Below are 22467 nucleotides of genomic sequence, written 5' to 3' on the forward strand. Positions count from 1 at the left end.
GTTTGTTACTCGGAGAGACCAAGCCGTTTGCTGATGATCGGGACATATCTTCACAAGCCCAGATACCTAAGTTACCCCGGCCCAGCCTACCGACTCCTAACCATACATCCAAGCGAACAATCATGACACGCTCCGCTCCGATGTCCAGTAACGCTGCCGTCATCACCGCTGAGCATACTACACCAACCGAAGCATAGCCTAAGACATGCCAACAACAGCGGTGCGATGACCGTCAAAAAAAAAACCGAGTCCAACACCACACCAAAGATATATAACCCGGCGCCCCCCACCGCTCGTCAACACCAGTTTAGTTTAGTACCCGCCGTCCATCATGTCATTCAAGATATCCCGCAGCACCGGCTTGCCCCTGAGCAGCGCGCGCTCGCCGATGCGCGCCACCTTCTTCGGCTCGACCGTCCGCTGCAGCGGCGTCTGGCTCGGCGGCCGATTCTCCTTGCCCCCGACCGCAGGCGCAGCAGCAGCAGCATTCCCGCGCGCCGGAGCCAGCACCGCCTTCCCGCTACCAGCAGGTCCTCCTCCTCTACTGCTCTTAACCGCGACGCCGCTGGCCTCAGCGGCGTCACCGCGAACCACCCCGGCCTCCACCCCGGCCGGCGTACTCGCCTGCGTCGTCGCCGTCGCCGTGGCCTCGCCGGGCCAGAAATGCGCCTCCAGCGCGCCGGAGCGCAGGTCATAGACCCAGTCGCGGGCCTCCATGAGGCGCACGAAGCGGGCGAGCATCTCGGCATCGCCGCTGGCGCCGCCGGCGCCGCCGAGGGTGGCGCGGCTGCCGACGACGAGCAGCTTGGTCTTGGCGCGCGTGAAGGCGACGTTGATGCGCCGCCAGTCCTTGAGCAGGTCGCCGATGGCGCACTGCTCGTTGCTGCGCACGAGGCTGAGCAGCACGACCGCCTTGTCGCGGCCCTGGAACCGGTCGGCCGTGTGCATCTCCACGTCGCCGGCACCTCCGCCGCCGAGCGCGCGCAGCGTGTGCTTGAGCAGGGCGAGCTGCGAGCGGTAGTGCGTGACCACGCCGATCTCGGAGGCAGGCACTCCCGCGGCCAGCAGCGCGTCGACGAGCTGCGCGACCACGCGTGCCTCGCACGGGTTGACGATGCGGTTGCCCTTGGCCTGCTCGCGCGAAGCCGGGAGCAGCGCGTCCGTGTTGACGAAGCGGACGCGTGCCGAGGGGCAGAGGAGGTCCGCGAGCCAGCAGGTGCCGGGGCGGGGTCCGGGGCAGAAGGAGGCGGGGCGCTGGGCGCGGGACGGGGATGGTGCTGATGCTTTGGTGGGGCTGAGGCTGTGGGCTTGGGCGTGAGCGTGGGCGAGGAAGGAGGAGGCGTCAAAGTGCCGCGTGCGGAGGGCGTCCATGTTCGGGATGTGCAGCTCGGCGAAGCGGAGGGCCTCGGTGCCGCATTTCAGGCGGCCATTGTAGATGAGCGTGTTGGAAAGGGTCATAATGTCTTCGCACATGCGGTACTGGTGCTCGAGGTTGACGACGGACTGCGGGTGGGTGTCCGACAGCAGCTTGAACAGGGACACGTCAAGGCCGCCCAGGCGGGCCTCTTCGTTTTGCACGAGCGGAGGGAGCTGGTTGTGGTCGCCCACGAGAACAAACGTGCGCGCCATCCGGATCGGACCCAGGCAGATGGGCAGCGTGATCTGCGAGGCTTCGTCCACAATGCAGTAGTCGAAGATGCGCTCGTTGAAGATGGGGTGGTTGATGCTCAGGCAAGTGGTCGCCACGACGGGCGTCTCGTGCCACGCTCTTCGGATCTCTTCAAACGAGTCCATCGGCCGTCCGGCCAGCGTCACGAACTCCTGGACTTTGGGGTGTACCTTGGCCGGCGCGCCCAGCCTCAGGATCGGGATGCGGTCGTGCTTGAGCTTGAGCAGAATATTGTCGACGGCGGTGTGCGTGTACGAGGTGAGCAGGAGCGACTTCCCCTGGCCGATCAGTGCGCGGATGATGTGGGCGATGGTGGTCGTCTTGCCGGTGCCTGGCATCCCGAGGACCAGAGCATAGTCCCTGGCACTCATGACCTTCTCGACGGCCGCTTTTTGGTCGACGTTCAGGCTATCTTTTCCTGGGACGGTGTACTGAGTCGGCGTTGTCTTGAATCTCGGCGGGGCAAGGTCGACAACGAGCCGGCGTATCTCGGCAGACCCAAACGGGCCGTCGGCCATGACCTGGACGAGATTGTTCCGCACCGTGGCCATGCCGTTGCTGAACTCGTCCTTGTCCAGCCGGTACCGGATCGGCGCTTCCTTGATCTTGCCCAGGCTCTGCTCCGGCTCCGCTCCCTCGGGTACCACTTCCATGATGCTTGCAAAGACCTGGTTGTCGACCGGGTCAAAGCCCGGCCGGCGAATCCGCGCATTGTGGAGGCGCCGGTCAACGGCGACGCTGATCCGGTGTTTCCTGACTGCCGTCACATAGCCGAGCGCGAGCGCAAAATGACCCTGCTCGTCCGACACGACAATGGGCTCCCCCACAGTGAGCTGGGAGTCCAAGAAGGAGAAGCCGGGGGCTGGCTTCTCCTTGACGAAGGTATAGGAGAAACGGTTGATCTTTGCCTGGTTCTTATCTTCAGACGCTGAGCCCTCTTGGATGATGACGTTGGCAAAACAGCGGCCCAATTTCTCGCGCTCGGTGCTGACCATAGTCCAGAGCTCTCGGCGTAACTTCTGCGACTCCTTCTCTTCCATGGTGAGAAGTTCCTCCCATTTCAGAAAAAACTCTTTGTGGGCGGGGGTGAGGTGCTTAACAGCCTCGTCGAACTTCTCATCCAGGCCACTCGTTTCGCCGTTTCCGTCATCGGCGAGCTTGTGGTAGGTGAAACAGGATGCCTGCGCGTAGCATTTGGCGCAAGCATTCTTGCTTCTCTTCATCAGCGGCAGCTGTACGCTCCGGTCCCGGATATAGCAGGCGAGCGTGTTTCGCTGCATGATCATGTGGCGCAGCTCGTGCCGTATCGCAGGGATGCGCAAGGTCTGCGAGGTCTCCATGTAGTACAGGATGCCGTAGACTATCTCGATGTCGTATCGGTCCGAGAGAAGGAGGTTGTACAGAACCGTTTGCGCCTGGTGGTTGGCGGTCGCATTTTTTCCCGTCTTGACTTCGAAAGGCACGGTAAGAGTCCTCGACGTCTTCCCGTCTCGCATCGTGACCTGCACAGTGGCATCGATGTTGCCCTTCAGGCCGTACATTGGAGACCAGACGTGCTCCTCGACGTCGAGCAATTTGCTGACGCACATGTTGACCCGCTCGCCGTTCTTTCCCTGGACGAAGGCGTCCGAGCGAGGGACCGCGGCGACAAACGCGCGGGCCCAAGACGCTAGCTCGGGCATTTTGGAGAGGAGATGAGAGTGCGCGTCCTCTAGGCTGACCTTGATGACGTAGAGATCTTCCAGATGCTTCCGCAAGGTCTTGTCAATAACAGAACCCAGAAAGCCCAGATCCCACTTGTTTGCCATCATGGCCTCCTGGAAAACCTCGTGGAGGATGGTGCCGTAGACCAGGGCCGGGGTTGCCTCGCCGGTGGCCTTGACTCGATCCTGCAGGACGGCTCGGCGCATGCAGGTGAAGGAATCGGCCACGACGGTGGACGACACGAGCTGGTCGGGGTGCAGGATAAGCATGTGTTGGTTGTTGTCGATCACGCAACGGCCAGAGGGCTCAAAGCTGCCGATGATGTGGACATAGGCCTCTGGACTTGCTTGCGTCTCGAACCAGTCGCCCCTGAGATGGACCATTTTGACCTCTTTGGTTCTCTCGGCCTGCACGAAGAGGATCTGTGTCGGGCGGATCAGTAACACACTCCACCCCGGAGAGTGCCGGGCCTTCCCTACCTTTTCAGGGAATTCTCGTCCACGTTCATCAGCATACGAGCTGTCGAACACATTCGTAATCAGATATCGTTGAATTGCCTTGGGCTTCTGGCTGGGCTACCCCAATGCTTTAGCGTTATGCCCGTATCGTTGGGAGGCCGGCTACCCAGCGGAACGTACATTGGACGAGAGAGGGGGAGCGGTAGCCCGTGTGGCTGCTAGTTCGATCGCATCGAAATCCACGTCCTCGAAGTCATCCCCGTAGACGTCATCGTCATCTCCCGATGCCTTGGCCGACCTATCGTGTCGTTGGGCTTGGGAAGGGACCTGAGACAGGTGTCTGGCTTCTGCCTCAGCCACCAGATCTTCGGCGCCGTCAAAGAAGTCATCGTCCAGGTCGCCAAATTCGTCTCCGACCGTCTTCTGCACGGGCGGCGCTTGCGGATTTAATTCTTCGGAGGAGCCGACCAGAGTAGGATCGTCTCCCTGCCCAAGAATGCTCGCGTCAAGCTCCAATAGCGTTTCATCGTCGAAGTCGTCATCCCCGTAGTCTGAAGAGGCCATATGTCCTGAGGTGGTCCCATTGACGTTGTCTTCTGCTGGCGCCACGGTCGACTTTTTGGCCAACGGCGAGCTCTCTGACCGTTGCCGCGAAGGTGGCTGTCTGGCGCGGCCCTTGTCACCCGATGATTTCATCCGAGAGGGAGACGGATGGGGCGATCTGGGCTTTGCCTGGGCCAGCTTTGACTTGGTGAGTTCTCCGTTGACCGTCTCCAACAGAGCGGAGACCATGAAGGATTTGGAGTCAGGCTGGGACGGCGCTGCTGCGGGATCTGCGGCGTCCGAGTCGGCACGGTCAAGTTTCCGCCGCTTGGGCCAGTGAGACCCGCAGCTGATTGCTTTCCGCAGCGGTCTCTCGCTGGCCAGCCGGTTGGCATCTCTGGGCCGAGGCGAAGACGAGACCATGAGCTGGGCAAGCAGCGGGTTGGTCAGGCCGGAAGGGCTGGCATTCCTCCCGGAAACCGAGAAGCGGTCCCACAGTTCGATGGCAGGATCGGCGCGGGGCGTCTTTTGCAGGGCTTGGGCCAGCTTCTTGACGTCGACGGCGGGCGTGGTGTGCTTGGACGCTGGAGACGACACGGGCGACGAGCTTCTCGCGCGTTTCCTCTGCTTCCGAGCGAGGAGAGGGGACAAGGCCACTGGCTGGGAGGAATCGTCATCGTTGCGCCAGAGGATGCGCTCGCTCGGCGAATGACTCTCGACTTCTCTTGGGCCTTCCGGTCTTCCCAGCAGGTCCTGCCACGCGGACCGAGCAGCCGGCGTCACAGCGTTGCTGACATTATCTGGAGCGGTGGGGGGACCTTTCTCGGCCGGTTCGTCTTTGGCATCCTCGATGTGCGAACCGGGGCCCTCGGGGTCGAACTGATAAGCCAGAAGCTTGCTTTTCGTCTTCTCGGATACGGGCAGCGGGCGCGGGGGATCGGCCGTCAGGGGAGCGGCGGGATTGCTCTTTGATCTGTGCCATTGTGACCGCAGGCGCTGTCCAAACGTCAACGTCTCGACATCAACTCCCGTACACTCAGGATTGTGCCCCCAGGTCGACAGTACGACAGGACGACGGCCGACGACTCACTTTGGGAGCTCCGTTCTGCTCAGAGTAAGATTTTTTGAGAGGCATCGTCGCACATCCGCGATGCGCCCAGCGCTATGCAGCAGGAATGGTCATGCACATGTATGTACATACATACATCTGTGCACATACAACGGCATCCGCCGGGGCGAAGGGCGAATTCGACTATAAAAGGCACAACGCGGTGTTTCCTTGCTCCTGTATAGCGAGGTATGGATAATGTTGTGCCCGTTGGCTGGTGGGCTGTTGGGCCGTTTGCGGTGCCGAACTTAACTCTCAAGTTGCCGACCAGTGGTTCCGTCACTGCCTGGATGGGCATTATTCGTAGACGCGTCGCGTGTCCCTGTTGCGTCCCGTCTGGCAGATGCTCAGGAACGACGCGCGAGGTGCCCCACCTACCAAATAGGTTAACTCCCGACCATAGGCCGCTGCGATAAGATATGGCCCTGCAGCAGCAGGGGACCCCAGCAAGCTTCAAGTGGGCTAGCCCACCGCAGCACCGCTGAGAGAGAGCTCGAGAGTGCTTCTGAACGAGTGATGCCATCAATGGCGGCTCGGTGCACCACCACGGCACCAGCATCGCGGACGATTATCCGCAGCGGGGAGCATGCGCTGTCTCGCTGAGGCCTGATTGGGGAACTGCAAGATACTTCTTGAGGCAGGACAGCAACAAGCAGTCCAAAACCGCCTACGCGAACAGCTTCAGCCGCGCTTGCGTCCGGGGAAGTTGGGGGAGACTGGCGGGGTCCAGGCGAGTCCAGGCAAGTCAAGGCAACGGGTGGTGGGTGTGTCGGGTGCGTCCGACAACCGCAAGCCAGCATCGCCATGGACGAGTATCCCGCCGGCAGTCTGGACCACAGCGTCCCCTTTCTGCTGGCGCTGGGGACACGCACCGGTGCGACTTACGACGCCGGCCTGAGCGGGACCCTCAAGGAGCAGGCCGTTCTCATCCGATCAGATCTCCCGCCCCTCGACTCCGATCAGGCGCATGCGCTGCTCCGCTACATCCGGGACCGCGATGCATCTCAGATGCCCTGCAACGCGAGGGATGCGTCGGCTAGGAAATACCGTTTCCGGGTCAAGACGGCCGAGAGGGTGCGTGCTGAGTTGACACTCCCACCCGAGCGCCACACTCCGAAACCCACCCCGTTTCTGACTCGGCGCTCTCTATCTAGTCACTGCTCCTGCCTCCGCGCCGGGCCCGTCTTCCCGAGGGCATTGAACTTCCCTCGCCGACTCCTTCTACCGTGCTCCACTCGCCCTACTCCCCGTTGAGTCCCGTATCTCCGCTCTATCCCGACGGCCTGATCGACGCGCAATGGATACGCAAACACCAGGACCTTGTCCCGAGTATCCTTCTCTGCTTCTATGCCTTCGCCTCGGATCCAACACTTGCCACGCTCTGTGACAACCAGATCAAGACGGACGTGAACAACATCAGGGGCCTACTGAGCCAGTCCGGCTACAAGACGCGCCTGGCCGTTGTGCTCCTGAGCGATCATGCTTCCTCTGCTTCTTCTGGTTTGTCTAGCGACGGCGTTCAGGAACGGTTGGAAACCATACGGCGCGGCTGTGGCCTAGACTCGAAGGCCCTGTTCCTAGTGCCGTCCAGCGATTCCCAAGACGAGCTTGAACGCGTGGCTGAGAACATGCTCACCACGCTCTATTCCGTGTCGGTCGAGTATTATCGCGACTTGGGGAGGCATGCTCGCAAGAAGAGAGGCAGGGGCATTGCCCCTCAGCCGACGGTGCCACCTACGTCGGGCACTTCGCAAACGCTGTCGCTGGCCGGATGGAACGTCCGGTACGACTTTAAGTCGGCAATATTTGCCGAGTACCGCCTGGAGATGGACGTCGCCTTGCGCTCATACGAGCAAGCTTACGAGAACCTTCTGAGCTCCGAGGTGATGGAGCTTGTTCCGAGTTGGAGCCCGCGATGGAACGAGGGCAGATTCCTGGCAGACGTCCTAGCTGTACGCTGCCTTAGGTGTCTGCTGTGGAACGGCCAGCACAGTGCAGCCGCTCGTCGCTGGCAGGCCCATCGCGAAAGGATCGCCGACTTCGTCGACCGCCTGGGTCGGGGCACCAACACCTACGGTTGGGAAGCCTGGGAAGCGCGCTGGGCTGTCGTCATGGCAGATCTCATCAACCAAGCCGACATACCAGAACTTGCTCCGGCCTCCCGCAGGCTCTACTTGCCGCCTGAGAAGAGCATCATGGGAGAGCGGCTCCAGCCGTGGGAGCTTCTCCACCACACAGGTTACTGGTATCGCTTGGCTGCGGAGCACCTACACGCCCGCAAGAATTTGGCTCATGCGATCCCAAAAGACGATCGAAGACCGCCAAGTAGCTCGCCGGCCTCCCAGGTCGCCAAATCTGCCTTCGCGTACGACACGTACATGTGTCCAGATCCCTATGAAGAATATCCGCTAGCCGGTGCAGGCGTAGACCATGGTCGGATGATCGTGGACCGCTTGATGCGCGCCCGCTCCGAGTTTCTCGAGCGCGGTCAAACTCGGTTTGCCGCTGAGGTATCCTTAGAGTGCGCCAGGGAGCTCGCTGTCGCCAAGGACTGGGGCGCGATTGTCGAGTTGTTGCTCCCGATCTGGAGACAGCTGCCGTTCAGGAGTGAGGGCTGGATTTCCATAGCAGAGGAGCTGAGCTGGTCTCTCAGAATAGCAGCGGCAGCGGTGGGAAATGCCGAAGTGGTGCTCCTTGCTGACTGGGAGCTCCTCTCGCAAGGTATGTTCTGACCCTGTGCTGGCCAATCCTAGGTTTTCTCCGTGCTAACGGTGTGTAGATTTCCCAAAGCGTGCCGGTTGGCATTACGATATCACACGGTCGCTAGAAGGGGTAGCCTCGCCCGAATCTAGGCCTAGCGTTGTGGTCCCAGACGATCGGCTCGCTTCCTTTGTCTCGGCGTCCTTCATCTTCAAGGACGAGGAGGGAAAGGCGGGACAGAGCCTCCGCAGCCAGCTATGCATCAAGTCCAATGCACATTTGGGGTCGGCTCCTGTTGTCTTCAGCAGCGTCGAAGTCAGCTTCAGCGGCAGTCTCGACGCCGTCGTTCTTCGGCATCAACAAAGCACGCCAGCAGCACAGCAAAGCCGCAACAAGGTGGCTCTGTCTACCGTACCCTTGGTCAGGGACGGGGATGACGATACATCAAACGAGGCCAGCAGGAGCAGGCTGGTTGGATCGGCCGACTTGACACTGCTCCCTGGTCAAACTACCGTCTTCAACATGGACATACCCCTGCGGGAGCCCGGCGAGACGCGCGCCGAGACGCTGACCTTGAACCTTCAATCTGATAAGTTCGATTTGCGGCAGTCGCTGGCCTTCCGCGAGAGGACCAATGCCAATGTGTGGTACATCTCTGCCTCGGCCTCGAGGCGTGTCGCTCACCCAAATGCCCTTGTTGTCCACGTCTTGCCCAGGCCTCCGAAGATGGAGATCAGGTGCCCGGCTTGGAAGGAGCAGTACTACACCGATGAGCCAGTCAGCCTCGAGTTTGAGGTTGAGAATGGCGAAGACGTCGAGGCCCTCGTCAAGCTAGATGCGCTGCTGTTTGGAGAGAAACCGCCGGCCTTCGTCGTCGAGGTTCCAGGCCATGAGGACCAGACATCGTCAAGTGTCCGCAACGAAGAAGCCAGGATATCGGGAGCACCGATGGGGACCGTCGCCAGTTCGAAATCGCTCCCTATCCGTCTACGGCTGCCTCCCATTGAGCGCTCCACCCGCTACGACCTGACCCTGAAAGTCACTTACTTCCTCCCCACCAACCCCGGCACACCCATTTCACAAACGGCCGTGTTCCGCCTCAATATTGTCAACCCCTTCGAAGCCAACTATGATCTACTCCCTCGGCTGCACCCCGAGCCTTGGCCGAGCCTCTTCGACCCGGAAAACGCCCCGCTCCCTATCGGCGGTGACGGCGACACTCCCCTCCCTCCCAGAGGCATTTCCCAAGCATGGTGCCTAGTAACGCGCTATGCCTCGTTTGCTTCCGAGCCCCTTCGCGTAACAGACATCGACATCGCCGTCGCACCCTCTCCCACCTTCCGCTGCTCCTACACCAAATACACCGGCCTCCCCTCTTCTGGTGCTGGCCGCCTCATCCAGCCCAAAACAATCGAACAGGCCGCCTTCGAACTATCTGCCCAGAAATTTTCCATCGACGACCGCAGCCACGCTCCGCTCGACATCGCCCTCATCATCAAATGGACCCGCGCCGACCCGGAGACGGCTGACACAAACCCCGCCACCCGGCCGGGCTCGGTCAACACAACCACCCTCCCGATCCCGCGCCTAACCCTCTTCGGCACGGAGCCCCGGGTGCTCGCGACCGTCGCGCACCGCCGCCCCGCTCGCGCTGACGACCTGCTCCTGCTCATCCTCACGGTGACCATCGAGAACGCGTCCAACCACTTCCTCACCTTCGGCCTGTCCATGGAGCCCAGCGAGCAGTTTGCCCTCTCCGGGCCCAAGCAGACCACCCTCAACGTGCTGCCCGTGTCGAGGCGCAGCGTCGAGTACCGCCTGCTGCCGCTCGACGACGGCGCCGGCCGGGGAGGAGGGGCGGGCGCTGAGGATGGGGGCGAGGGAGCAGGGGAAGGCGTAGTAGGGGATGCGGATGCGGATGCGGATGCGTATGCGGGGACGTGGATCCGGCCCCGGCTGGTGGTCAGGGATAAGTATTTCCAGAAGGTGCTCAGGGTGATTCCGGCTGGCGAGGGGCTGAGGGCGGGGAAGGAGGGGTTTGAGGTTTGGGTGCCGCGCTTGAGGAGACGGATGGCGGCGGCGGCGGTGGCGGCCGGGGCGGCTGACGGGGAGACGGAGGAGTGAGGAAGCGGTGAGATATGGGTTGGGTTGGCTTGGACTGGTGCGGTGTGCAATGGTCGGATGAAGGAAGAGCTTACTGCTGACTGCTTCTTCAATGAACTTGATGAAAGAGAAAATCTGACCGGGTTGGCTTTTGTCTGATGATGCTGCGATAGGGGTTGTTTCTTCTCCACGGGAGATGGACTTTCAACCACCAGTATGAGATCTCCACACTGAACACCCACTTCCCTCCGGTCTCAACGTAACCATGATGGCGCAAAGAATATATGTTGTTCATCCGGAAGATACAGTGATGCCCTGTAGTAGGATGTTACACTCACCTACTCGAGATATCAGCTGCTGCGCTTTGTGGTTCAAATATACGAAGTCCTGTATTCCGTACCTCCTTGTTCATGCATACCGCACATCGACGACGCCCTCGCTCGACACCGTCAGCCCGCACTCGAACACCTCCCAGCACACACAGCAGCAGACACGGCTCCTTCGACATCTCCATCCCGCTCGCAACTCAGATCGATTCGTCTATGATGATGATGCTGATGACAAGAACAACTGTCTGACAGCGCTATCAAATTAAAGACTGTCTTTTCTGTTTACTCGCTACTGCAGCAGGACATAACCAGAACAGAAGAAACTGAGACACCAAAAAGAAGCCAAAACCGAACTGCAGAATTACCACCCTCCCAGGACTACCCCTCCGTCTCCAGGAGCCACAACCCTCGCTCCTCACCTCATCAACAGAGAAACAAAGGAGGAAGGAAGGCCCGCGCTGCAGCAAGCTGCCAGCTCAGTTCTCCACCACCTCCACGGGCTCCACGTCACCCTCCTCATCCTTCGCGACCTGTTCCTCGACAAGCGTCTCCCCGGCCATGTTGGTAGCCAGCGTCTTCGTACTCGCCGCCTGCTCCGCCGCCGCCGGCGGCCCAGGCTCAGCAGCAGCATCCCGCGGCTCGGACTGCGAGGCACGCTCTTCTTTTTCTTTTTCTTCTTCTTTTTCTTTTTCTTCCGGCTCCACCGCCGTCCCCTTCGCGGCATCCCTTTCTTCTGCCTTCGCGTCCACAGCATGAGAAGCGCCGTCGTCCGCAACCTCCACATCAGACCCCTTCTGCTCGGCCGCAGGAGCAGACGCCGGCACAGACGCGGGCCTACCGCCCGTGCTGAGGGTGCCGTCGTCGGGGTCGACCTCGAAGAACGTCACGGCGGACGAGAAGCCAAGCACAACGGCCGGCTTCGCCTCCGTCGTGGGAGGAGCCGTCGCCGCCGCCGCAGCAGCAGCAGCAGCAGTGGGGGCCCTCCTCTGCGGACCCCTGGCGCGGCCCTTGCGCGCATCGCTCAGCGGCGCCTTCTCCTTCTCCTTGTCCTCCTCGGCCGGCTCCGCGGCGGGCTCCTGCCTCTTAGGCGGCGCCTGCGGGCCCAGCTGCAGACGCCTGTTGAGGTCGTTCATGAAGCCGGCCTGCAGCGCGGCGATTTTAGAGCCCATGGGGCGGGCGGGCACGGCCGGCTTCGGGCGGGGCGGCGGGGCGGCGGCGGCCTCGGCGGGCTCGACGCCGGCCGATGTGGGGCTGGCCTTGGCGGGCCGGGCGGGGATCTGAGGCTTGGGCCGCTCGGGCACGGCCGGTTTGCTGCCGTCGTCGGCTGAGGCTTGTCGGGGCTTTGGGCGGCGGTCCGGGATAGCGGGCCGCTCCGGCACGACCGGCTTGTGGTTCTCGGCCGGGGAGGCGGGAGTCTCCTCCTCGTCCTGCTGCGGCGTCGAAACGGTCGTCTCCAAGTTCACGCTCTCGGGCGCGTCTTCCCAGACGTCGCGGCTGGGAAACCTGTGCTGCATCGACGGGCGGGAGGCGGCTGTTTCGGCGACGAGGTGCTTCTGGTGCTGCGCCCAGACTGGCTTCTCCGTGGTAGGCGCCGGGACGAAACCCTCGGTCTTCTGGCCCAGGGCTTCTTTCTCGGCAAGCTCCTCTTGGCGACGAGCGAAGGCCTGCGCCGGGGTTTCGCCCTCTCGCGGCGGCGGGGCGACCGCCGGGTACGGCTTGTCCTCCTCGTCGAAGAGCTCCGGAGTGGACACCTCGGTCGTGTACAAGACACAACTGGGCGCGTCCTCCCAGATGTCGGCGCTGGGGAAGCGGTGCTGGTGGTTGTGATTGTCCTTGCGCTTGTCCTCCTTCGCAGGTTCCTTCGCTTCCTGCTTCTCGTCGTCCTTGAAGAGCGGCTCGTACTCTTCTACGTCCTCCAGAGGAGTATGGCGCAGCTCGTACGACGACTCCCGGTACAGACTGGTAGGCCTGCTTGTAGGCCTGCTTGTCGGGCGGCTGACGGTCTCTTCCAGCTCGAAGGTCGAGGGTTCGACTGCCGGCTGTTGGCTGAGAGCCGATGGGTCCTTGGCGACCTCGTCCTCGGCCAGAATGGGGGCCGTGTATGGGCGTTCCACCTCTTCGTCTGCGTTCGCCGACTCCGAGTCGCTGAACATGACAGACCTCCGGCGGTTGGGCTCGTCCACGTGGATAGCCGTGGCCTTGGCTTCGGAAGAGCCGTTGGCGGGGGAAGCTATCCTCAACGCCGACTCCTCGAGCGCCTGCCAACCGACCTGGTCGCTGGGCGTTGCGGCGTAGTTTTTGACACCTGTGTAGTTGGGAGCGCCGGGGTTAGCGATGATGGTGCGGGCTGACTAGTGTTGGACTCAGCCGGGACTTACCAAGACCAGAGCCGCGGCTTGCCGTCTCCTTGACGATCTTGTCGAGGTCATCGCGGCTCATGGAGAAATCGTTGGGTCGATCGTAGTGGTGAGGAACATGCTCCTTCTCCAGGAGATCGGGGTGCTTCTCGTAGTAGGCCTTCTCGAGCTTGTCTTGGGGCGGGATGCCGTGGCCGTGCAAGCCGTAGCTTCCCGGCGGCAAGCTTCCATGAGCAGACGTCCTGCGCACATGGTGCTTGTCCTTCTGCGCTTCGGCACCCGTGAGGGCAGGTGTCGGAGCCTGGACGTCACCCGCGTTCTTGTACATGGGCACCTGCATGCCGATTTCGGGGATGCCGTGCTCGTCATCGACGTGGCTTCCGGCCGTAGACAGCTGACTGGCCGTGCTGGCTTTCTTCTTGAGGCTGCGGTTCGACGGCAGGGCGGCAGTCGACTCCTCAACGCTGCTCGGCCTGCCGAAGCCAAACGCCGCGGCCCGCTCGCTGTCGGTGCGCGTAACGGCCATAACACGCTGCTTCGCACTAGAGGCAGGCAAGGACGGCTTCGGGGCATGCAGCTTCAGATCTGCGCCCACAGTGCGCGTGTGCTCGGGGCTGCTGCTGTGCCCCTCGCTAGGGGAGCTCAGCTCCTCGGCCAGGAGGGCATATTCCTTGCCCTCCTCGCCGAGCGAGGGCAGGTCGACCGATGTGGAGCGGGGGATCGGGTCGCCGTCGTGGCCGTTCGGGGAGCCAGGCTGTAGCTTGGGCGACTTGAGAAAGAAGCCCTCGTTTAGCGGCGACGGGGCAAAGCGGTCGGGATTCGGGCTGATGGAGCGCTGAACGCGCCGGTTTGCGGGCCGTGGCGGAACCATTGGGGCCGCGGTCTTCTTCTCCTGGCTCCTTGACGGCCTGGGGGGTATGACCGGGGGTTTGGCCGTTGCAGCAGACATGGCGGGCGAGTCTGTCTTCGCTAATGGCGGAAGGTTATGATGTGGGAATGGTCGAGATCCGAACGCAGTTGCCGCTGCAACTGAGGCTCACTGATGGATGGAGGGAAGGAGGCGCGGTTCGCAACTGTTGCGAGCGGGTCGGGTGTCTCAAGCAAGGATGCTCTCTACCTAGACAGCGCGACTTCCATTGACCCCGGTTAGCACACTGCACGACTGTCGGTGAGAAGAAAAGAAAGGCCAGGCCACTGCTCATGCAAGATAGGCAAGCGCGTCTTTAAGCAACCGGATGGTTGAAGCCGCGGACGCTCCGTGCGCGATAACACGATAACGGCGAGGCCGGTGTCTCAACGTCTCAACGCAAGGGCGCCAGGCTGAAACCCGGAAGCTGCTGATAACGCTGCCTCATTGAATCGAAGCGAGCCAAAGATATGGACGGGCCGCGATACGGAGGAGAGGCAGATTGCCAGCTAAAACCATTACAGGATCTCGCAGTTGGGCGATGCTGAGCCTGCACCTTGCTGCTTGCTGCTTGCTGCAACGCCTCCAAACCCTGACTGTGACTAACAACGCAGCCGAGCCGGAGCACGCAGCCGAATGCGGTTGACAGGGCCACGGGATGGCTCGCCAGCCAGCAAAATCGCTCAACACACCGCCTCGAGAACTGGCCGCGAAGGGATGGATGGTCGTGCTGTGCCGCGGTTGCACAAGCAGCAGCGGCCGCCTCAAGTCTGGCCTGGCCGATGGAGGGGCACCGTCACCAAAACTCACCTTCAACTTGTGAGGCCGGAGCTTGTTGTATTTACCAGCTAAGCTTGGCAACTAACGCCCGTTCGGGAAACAGGGTGATGTGCGGTGGCGGCGGTGGCCAACAGATGCGGAACGAGAACAAAAAAAAGCACTCGAGAAGATCAATTGAATTGTACTTGGGACAGTGATAGGGATAATCGGGTTGCTGATGCTGTTGTGGTCTCGAAGCTTGATGATGAAACTGGGCCGCAAATCCAGCTGAGGCAGGGCGGCCGCGCTGACCACTTATACCGCCGCCCCAACCATCTTTCTCGTTCGTCATTCGCCGCCCCAGGTACAGATCCCTGGAGTATGTGTACAGTACACTACTCCGTGCCTGGATCGCTCATGGCCCTTTTTGGATCCTTGACAGGGACTCTCCCGCGAGGAGAGGCTAGAACGCCATCAAGCTGGCCCGGCAGGTGATCCAGTGACCCCTCGGGCATCGCGAAAGTGAAGACTTGCGTGCCGTGGAGCCCACCGAAGCGGGCGATGCGCGAGGCCAAGCTTGGGTGTACCTTGCAGGCGCTGGTCACCGGGTACTGTGTACTTGCAGGTACCAGCACGTCCCTTTTGTCCTCCCCAAGGTGGGGTTCTTGGCGACTCTGATGACCCTCCTTTGGCCATGATTTCAGGGGTAAACCGGCGGTATACACGCCAAACAGACCTACGAGGCCAATTCTAGAAGAAAGCTTCACTGTCAGCGCACAATGCCGGCGATGATAATGAGAGTGAGTGCGACAAGTACGGCCTAGATGTTGCGTTGTTCAGCAGGCCCAAATCATGGACTCTCCACTACGCGAGTACTGTTCCGTACCGTATGGACAACACAGTCAGACACCGTGGGCCAGAAACGTTCCTGGTACCGTCATGCCCCACCATCTCCACCGCTAAGTGCGGCTTGGCCTGGCCAAGATGCTTGTCCCCGTTTCTCGATTTGGAGACAAAGGATGCGAGTGACCCCAAGAGATTTTCTGTTGTGCAGCTTGCTGCTCGGCACGCACTGTCGGACTCGGTATAACCCAAGCAATATTCCGTACATTAGTGTAGCACAGTATGGACATCAGGCAGGAACCAAGCTGGGATGCCTTGACCGTGGCTATTCACAACTAATGAACGCTCCAGAGCTGGAGATCAAAAGGCCATTAACATATTTCCGTTGACTTTCCATGCCAGTTCATGGCCACGGGGACCCGGGTGGTTGCTGACAGAATGCATTTGGAGGCCACCTAGCGGGGCACTTCTGATCGGCCTCGGCCGTTGCCTTGACACTGGGCGGTTGGCGGTTGGAGTGAAGCGCGCTGGGGGCGGCAGAACCCTCCAGGTCCTTCCGTCTCCCGCTCCACGTGTGTGCCGGACTCGAGACGATACGATCCGGTCCTCGACGGGCGATGAGCAATCACCTGCATCCCCTTTGTCTCCCAAATCAATGGAGCCAGGCCCCACCATGCGCCTAGACTGACCCCGCTGACCGCTTCTTCTGCTCCCAACTGCGGGCTTGAACCTTTGCAAGCCGCTGGACGGCGGACGGGGCGAAGAGAGGAGACGGTCTCACCGTCGTCAGCGAGGGTTCTGCAATCGCCTGCAGGTGCCAGCGCCCTTAAAGGACGGTTGTATGTCTTTGCAAGCCATCTCGGAAACCCTTTGGCTTGTTCTCTTTGCCCCAAGAAATGCCGCAGCGATGTTCAGCCCACGGCGACTCGAACAATCTGTTGCGCGCTATGACGCAATTGCCTGCATTGCCCACCGGTAGGTTCTGTGTCGCATGACTGAGATGCATTACCCGGCGGCACTTCGCGGAGACCCTATTAGCAAGAGAAACTACGAGTTGTTTCACCGTAGGACACTGTTGTCTGCTATTAGCACAGGGTTACTTGGTACCGCACTACTAGGTAGAGTACTGTGTAGAGTGCTTGGACGTGGCCTGCCGCGTGTGGTGTTTGAGCTCGCGTCTGAGTCGAGTCCTGCTGCATACACCCTTTCAACTCGACGCATAACCTGATGCCACGCGCTCAGCTGTGTGCCCGGTGTTCAACCATGTTGGCCAAATCGCGTTTACAGAGCAACCCTTAATGATTCCCGTCCAATGTACCTATTGTGCAGGTCAAATGCTGGTTAGAACACTATTGAAATCTTGAGCAGACGTCTTTGGCTTGCACTGGTTCTGATCTCTTGCTGGCGTGTACCATTCATCCACTCACTGAGGGTACCTAGTTCCAAATAGCTACCTACCTGACCATACACTACAGTGTCGTGTACGCAAGCTACCTACCTGAGGAGCTCAGCGGTTTTGATGGGAGTGAGCGCCATCAGTCTGAGTCAACCCGCACCTTGTGTGAGAGCTACGGCATGCCCAACCTGCCCGACTTAGGCATCTTCCTGACTGTGTACACTACACAATCAGAATTCCAGAACTTAGCCTGCCCAGTTCGGTATGCTCGCTCGCCTCCGCCGCAGCTCGGCATTGTAATGAGTACGCAGAGACCGGAAGTAAATCGCATGATGATGGGATAGTGCAAGCCCGCTGATACCATCTTCCCAACCAAGCACGCTGAACTAAACCCCTGGGGTACCTCTCGCCGGCCTTTGTGATGTGCCTCGATGGAGACACACACGCACCTCTGGGGAGGCTTCCAGCTTGAACAAGCAGAGGAACAGGACACACACGTTTCTTCACCTCAGCAGGGAGGACAACGCGTGAGAGCTATTTGAGAAGCAGAACACGAAAAGAAAGAAAAAAAAAAGAAAAGAAAAGAAAAGAAAGAAAAAAAGGAAGAAGAAAACCTGCGCAAACAATGCACAAAGGTCCCAGTCCGGGTAACAGCAACGGCCAACAGACTAGATAATGGAAACCACCCGCCGTTAAATCACTAACAGAAACCATAGACGCCATAAGACCCGCCTTCGTCTTCGTTTAACCAGATACAAACAGTAGCCGACACGCAACATCATGCTTTCCGTTGAAGTCGTGCGCTCCTTCTCCAGTTCTCCGACAGGTAAGCAAGGACCAGTACCTCGGAGAAAGAGGAAGAAGCCTGCCTCCCCAGCCAATTCACCGCCTCAATGTGCTCCTTCGTCATGCCCATCACCACCACCAGCACCACCCCTATTTTCCACTTCTATCACCTCCGATCCCCTTCAGCGGGCCACCGCGCCATCACGAGACCAAACCCATCCGCATCCGCATTCGCAATTCGTATTCACTTCATACAATCATCTGCGCGACGCCGGCCCCGCCGAGCGTCTTGCTGCCGACGAAGGCCTGGCCCTTGATGCCGGCGAGGAGGTAGCAGATGCCCGTGAGGGAGAGCAGGACGGCGACGGCGATGAGCGAGCTGGCGGCGACGATGATGGAGAGCCACTGGACGACGGCCATGACGGCGTAGGCGGCCGCGCGCGTGTAGTTGGTCGAGATGCGGCGGATGAAGCCGTCGAAGGCGGCCGAGGTCGGGCAGATGCGCAGCAGCAGCGGCACCTCGATGAAGAGGATCACGAAGGACGACGCGCTGGAAGCGCCGGGGGGTCAGTTGTCAACCGGAGGATTTAGGTGGTGGCGTTCGAGATGGGGGTGGGTTGGGCAAAAAAGGGGGACGAGGAAAAGAAAAGAAAACATACAGGCAGAGAGCGCTGAAGATGATCAGCAGGAGGTGGATGGTGAAGATGTTGGCTATCCCGAGGGCGAAAGCCAGGATCATGGTCAGGATGCCCAGCCTGTGCAGACGTTAGTTCCTGGATTATAGAGACCGTATTGTCGCCTCTCCAGTTGTTGGCAACATTTTCAGGACTGCCGCAGTCCGGCGCAGACCCTGAGATGCATCGCGAGGCAGGAGGTACTCACCATTGCCCGTAGATACCTGCGCGGCAAGCAGCCCTGTCAGCATCAAACTTCCCAACAGGAGCCCCCCTCAACCAGGAGAGAGCAACAGCCCGGAAGAAGCGGACGTACTGAAGTTGCGCGTTGCGAACTCCTCCTTCAACGACATCTTGGCGGCGTTGTTGTAGTAGTAGAGCGGCTTCAGAACCTAGCGAATCTGTAACCTTTCCAAGCGGTCTGCCGACGATGAAAGTGCCAACTATCGGCTGGGTAAATCGACGGAGAGTCTCGAAGGCTTGCTCCTGTCCCCGCCCGCGCCGGTCGTGCGAGTGATAAGGTCTGTCTGTGGCCGTTGCCTTGCGGAAGCCCAAGCTCAGATGCGATGCGATGCGGTACAATGCGACTTGCGATTGCGTAAGTCAGCGGAGCCGACCAGATTGGGGCTTGAATAGGCGACCTCGGCGCTTTGTTCTCGTAGAGTCAGTCAAAGAAGATTTGAAGCCAGCATGAATCAACAACAGCTGGCCGGCGCAGTTGCTTGCTTGCTGGGTCAGGTAGCTCGGTCTGAACACTGCGACATCTGAAGCAGTTAGCATGTTGTCTTTTTGGCAGCCGACTGGTCCGCGTGGTGGAGCCCGGGTCCAGTGGGGCTGTGCTCCAACGGCCCGGGTGATTGGTCCCTTGCGGCTTCCAGGCCAACACGACCGGGACCCTGGGCCGAGCGCCGCTTACCAACTGAGGTGCTGTTGACGAAGCTTGGCCACCATTGGGATTCAGGTTTCGAAACACGGCCCCAGAGAGAGGCCCAAGATGCACACTGCACGCTACGGCTGTCGTCCTCACGGCTGTGCAGTGAGAATCAAAGGGAGTCCGGAGTGAATCAACTCCCAGGAGCCGAGAGTTAAATGCGCGCGCAGTGTCGCCAGCAGGCAGCTGTCTTCGAGATGACGGCCCCATCCAATGCCGTTGCCAAGTCTGCTGACGTACTAACGGTTACGCGGCGTCTCGGCGGAGGCAACAGGTCAAAGGCAGCAGGAGTATCACCTTGACAGCCACACCCAACTCGCGGGTTTGTTGACGGCTCCGATTTCCATTTGGAATTAACCCAAACTAGAGCATCGAGAACCGCCTTTCAACATGAACACCCCAGCGCTCTGCTTCTCATTTCTCACTCCACAAAGGCACCGGCCGCAAAACAAGTTGTCGCAGAACACCTAGCGCCCTCCACCGCCCTCACCAAGCCAGCAAGATGCTGCATCTCGCCGCGCCCGCCTAAGTCTCCGGTGAAGTCCATCGCCATTCCAATCCGGGTCGCAGGTCAGAGGGGTCGTCGGTTAGGGCAAGGCCAGCCGGAAGATGTCGTTAAAGACGAACCACTGGCCATTCGGGTCCTGGCAAAGCTGGAAGGCCTGCGAGAAGGTGAGGGGGTGTTCCTCTTCGTCGACCTGCGAGCCAATCTGTGTTAGCCAGCGACACATGCCCGTATCGTCATCTGCGTTTCTGACTGGTCTTCTGACGGTGGAACGCACCACAAGCTGCCCAGTCACCAGGATGATGATGCCACCGTTGGGTGTGGGCTGCGCATCGAGCCCCGAGACCTTGTGCGTGACCTTCTGGAAAGAGAGGCTCTGTGGAGAGAGAGAACTTCAGCAATGTCCAGCTGGCACCTTTGTCCGCTGCCGTCCTCTCTTACCGCAAGCTTCTCAACGATGCTCTGAGCCCCGAGATGCTGAGCGTCCTGAAAGGTGAGCATCGAGTTCTCCCTCTGTTGTGCAGTTGATCACGGTCGTCAGCATTCTGTTCTTCCCTTCTTTTCCAACTCATCGGCGGGATCAGCGGGATCAGCGTACGTAGAGAGGGAGCAGGCCGGTGCGGTTGGAGTCGAAAGTCGCGTAATAGTGTTCCACGAACTGCTCTGTGAAGCGGGGCCGGGGAGGAAGGCCCAGAGTCAGGTCATCGCTCGCCCCTCATTTTCCTGCTTTCGAGCAAACGCTTCGCCGCGTGTCCCTGGTGTGTACTCACTTGCGATACTCTGGAAGTCGACTGCAAGTCATGTCATGTCAGCTGAGGTTCGTTGTACTCCAGGAGAGCCGAGTCGCAAAAGTCTCGGAACGGCTCCCATCGCGGGGTAAAAACAGCGCCCAGTGCCGCCCTTGGTTCCGTGCTGGTTTTGCGCGCCGGGCCGGAAGACTTTCACAAAAAAATGAGACTTACCAGCCATCTTGATTGCGCTTTTTGCGGGAAGCGGACGTAGTTGAGTTCGATCTGAAAATAGCGACTTGGAGGCTGCTTCTTGGAGCGCGGGGTGGTGCCTGGTGGTTGAGGGGTTGCAAGTTTGCGATAGCTACCCGACCAGAGCCAGGAGCACGGGCCAGAAGCACGTTAACCGATGGAGGGGTTGATTTCGGCCTCAGGCACGCAGCAGCTCTTAGCTGAGTCAAGGTCTGCACATTGTGATCCCTAACTTGGAAGTCACTACCTCGGAGAAATTACCTGGTTTCCATGGCTTCCATTGACTGTCCTGTCACAATGAATGTGCAGCTTTTTGCTAGGTTCTGTACGCAGAATGGCTTAAGAACCAAGTTCTTTCATTTACACAGCACCCTCCGGCATAGCCCCTCTTGGCCTGCTACATCCAGGCCCTCGGCCCCCAGACACAGCACGAAGAGAGACGGTATTGACATTAACTACCAGATACCTGAGGTAGTGAACCTCAAGCATGCTCTGGGCGAAGAAGGGGCAGTCATTCAACACAACAAGAGCCGCATCACGGAGCAAAGTGGGGCTGGAAAAGGTCCTGATTGGATGTTTGGACCCAGTGGGTCGGATAGAGGCTACCAGAAAACTTCCTGCGGACATGCAGATGCGTTCTCTTCTTCCCTTCTGCTTCCTCGCCGAACATCGCGAGATTTGTCGTGCTGGCCACAACAGCTCGCTTCATGCTGCAACAAACCTGATGAAACTAACGCCACTGTAACCAGTAAGAACCCTCTTTTCCCCTTGCTTCCGAATTCCACTTCTCATGCAATGATGACACACACTTCTTAAGAACGGCCAACTGAATTTCACCATGTTGATCCTTCAAATCAATCAAGCTCAACAGTCTGACTTTTCGTCCCCCTTGCTCTGCATCTTCCCATGCCCAGACCAGTTTCACATACAGCTTGGGTGTCACAGATGGCTAATCGTATCAAAACTGCAGGCAAGCCCGATTCGACCGGTCTCGGAAGGAAGGACATTCTGGCTAGGTTTGACCCGGCTTGTCCGACCCCGGGCCGGTCCGGTCTGGTTCCGCTGTCCCTTCGAGATATGTAGTAGGTGAGGGATGGCCATTGTTCTTTGGCGGTCGCGTTGTACTCGTACTTGCAGCTTGTCATGATTGGTTCAGCTTGGATCTTCGGCCTAGTTGTTCGGCCTAGTTGTAGTTCAGTAGAAACCGAATCCGAGAAGCAAGTAGACCAGAAAACTTGAATACCTACCTTACCTTGCCTCATGAACGTGGACGTTGCGACCTCCCGTACCCCATCATGAACGTGGACGCTCTGACATCTCCAACGTTGGTGCAAGGCCACGGACGATCAGATAGAGCACAAGAACACAGTCAGTCAACTAGGACCTCACAATTTGACCCGCTTCTGCGTCGTCCAAGTGCTCAACCCATCAATTGTCACAAGAACTATCACCCACGTATCCTATAGCGTCACTTATTCCCTAATCCCATTTCCCAGATGGGCCGTGTTCCGCAAGCTCCCGAGCGACGCCGTGCCCATCAGGTTACTATACCAGCCAGACCTTCATTGCTCCCATTTGCTAGCCTTAAAAGCCCCCTCTGACACTGCCCAGCCGCCTAGCCAACAACACAGGAGAAGAGCATGTCGAGGTAACAAGAGGTAGGTAAGGTAAGGTACCTTAAGTAAGCGGGAGAAGAGTAGAAGGCAGTAAGTACG

At 59.6% G+C, this 22467-nt stretch overlaps 5 protein-coding genes across 5 annotated transcripts; 1 reads left to right on the top strand and 4 right to left on the bottom strand.

Annotated features, from left to right (window-relative positions):
• Window positions 1-11: 11 nt before the first annotated feature.
• THITE_131345 (uncharacterized protein) lies at window positions 12-5509 on the bottom strand (the record flags this gene model as incomplete). The annotated part of the gene is made up of 5 exons (XM_003650547.1): window positions 12-1404; window positions 2044-3795; window positions 3853-3948; window positions 4012-5370; window positions 5465-5509. The coding sequence occupies 5 exons, from the start codon at window positions 5507-5509 to the stop codon at window positions 313-315; spliced, it is 4344 nt and encodes a 1447-aa protein (XP_003650595.1). The 3' UTR covers window positions 12-312.
• Window positions 5510-6164: 655 nt separating this feature from the next.
• THITE_2110213 (uncharacterized protein) lies at window positions 6165-10428 on the top strand. Its single transcript, XM_003650548.1, has 3 exons — window positions 6165-6556; window positions 6637-8203; window positions 8262-10428. Exons 1-3 carry the CDS (start codon window positions 6287-6289, stop codon window positions 10304-10306), a joined length of 3882 nt encoding a protein of 1293 aa, XP_003650596.1. The 5' UTR covers window positions 6165-6286; the 3' UTR covers window positions 10307-10428.
• Window positions 10429-10985: 557 nt separating this feature from the next.
• On the bottom strand, window positions 10986-14026 carry THITE_2110217 (uncharacterized protein). Its single transcript, XM_003650549.1, has 2 exons — window positions 12993-14026; window positions 10986-12919 (listed from the first exon to the last, which is right to left on the bottom strand). The coding sequence occupies exons 1-2, from the start codon at window positions 13918-13920 to the stop codon at window positions 11091-11093; spliced, it is 2757 nt and encodes a 918-aa protein (XP_003650597.1). The 5' UTR covers window positions 13921-14026; the 3' UTR covers window positions 10986-11090.
• A 3422-nt stretch (window positions 14027-17448) lies between these two features.
• On the bottom strand, window positions 17449-18841 carry THITE_2110221 (uncharacterized protein). The gene is made up of 4 exons (XM_003650550.1): window positions 18653-18841; window positions 18545-18560; window positions 18322-18417; window positions 17449-18212 (listed from the first exon to the last, which is right to left on the bottom strand). Exons 1-4 carry the CDS (start codon window positions 18687-18689, stop codon window positions 17912-17914), a joined length of 450 nt encoding a protein of 149 aa, XP_003650598.1. The 5' UTR covers window positions 18690-18841; the 3' UTR covers window positions 17449-17911.
• A 742-nt stretch (window positions 18842-19583) lies between these two features.
• Window positions 19584-20791, bottom strand: THITE_2169643 (uncharacterized protein). The gene is made up of 6 exons (XM_003650551.1): window positions 20735-20791; window positions 20543-20563; window positions 20371-20435; window positions 20214-20285; window positions 20050-20148; window positions 19584-19965 (listed from the first exon to the last, which is right to left on the bottom strand). The coding sequence occupies exons 1-6, from the start codon at window positions 20739-20741 to the stop codon at window positions 19855-19857; spliced, it is 375 nt and encodes a 124-aa protein (XP_003650599.1). The 5' UTR covers window positions 20742-20791; the 3' UTR covers window positions 19584-19854.
• Between the last annotated feature and the right edge of the window lie 1676 nt (window positions 20792-22467).

This window comes from Thermothielavioides terrestris, chromosome 1 (genome assembly GCF_000226115.1).
Source record: "Thermothielavioides terrestris NRRL 8126 chromosome 1, complete sequence".
In the NCBI taxonomy this organism is placed as follows: Eukaryota; Fungi; Ascomycota; class Sordariomycetes; order Sordariales; family Chaetomiaceae; genus Thermothielavioides; species Thermothielavioides terrestris.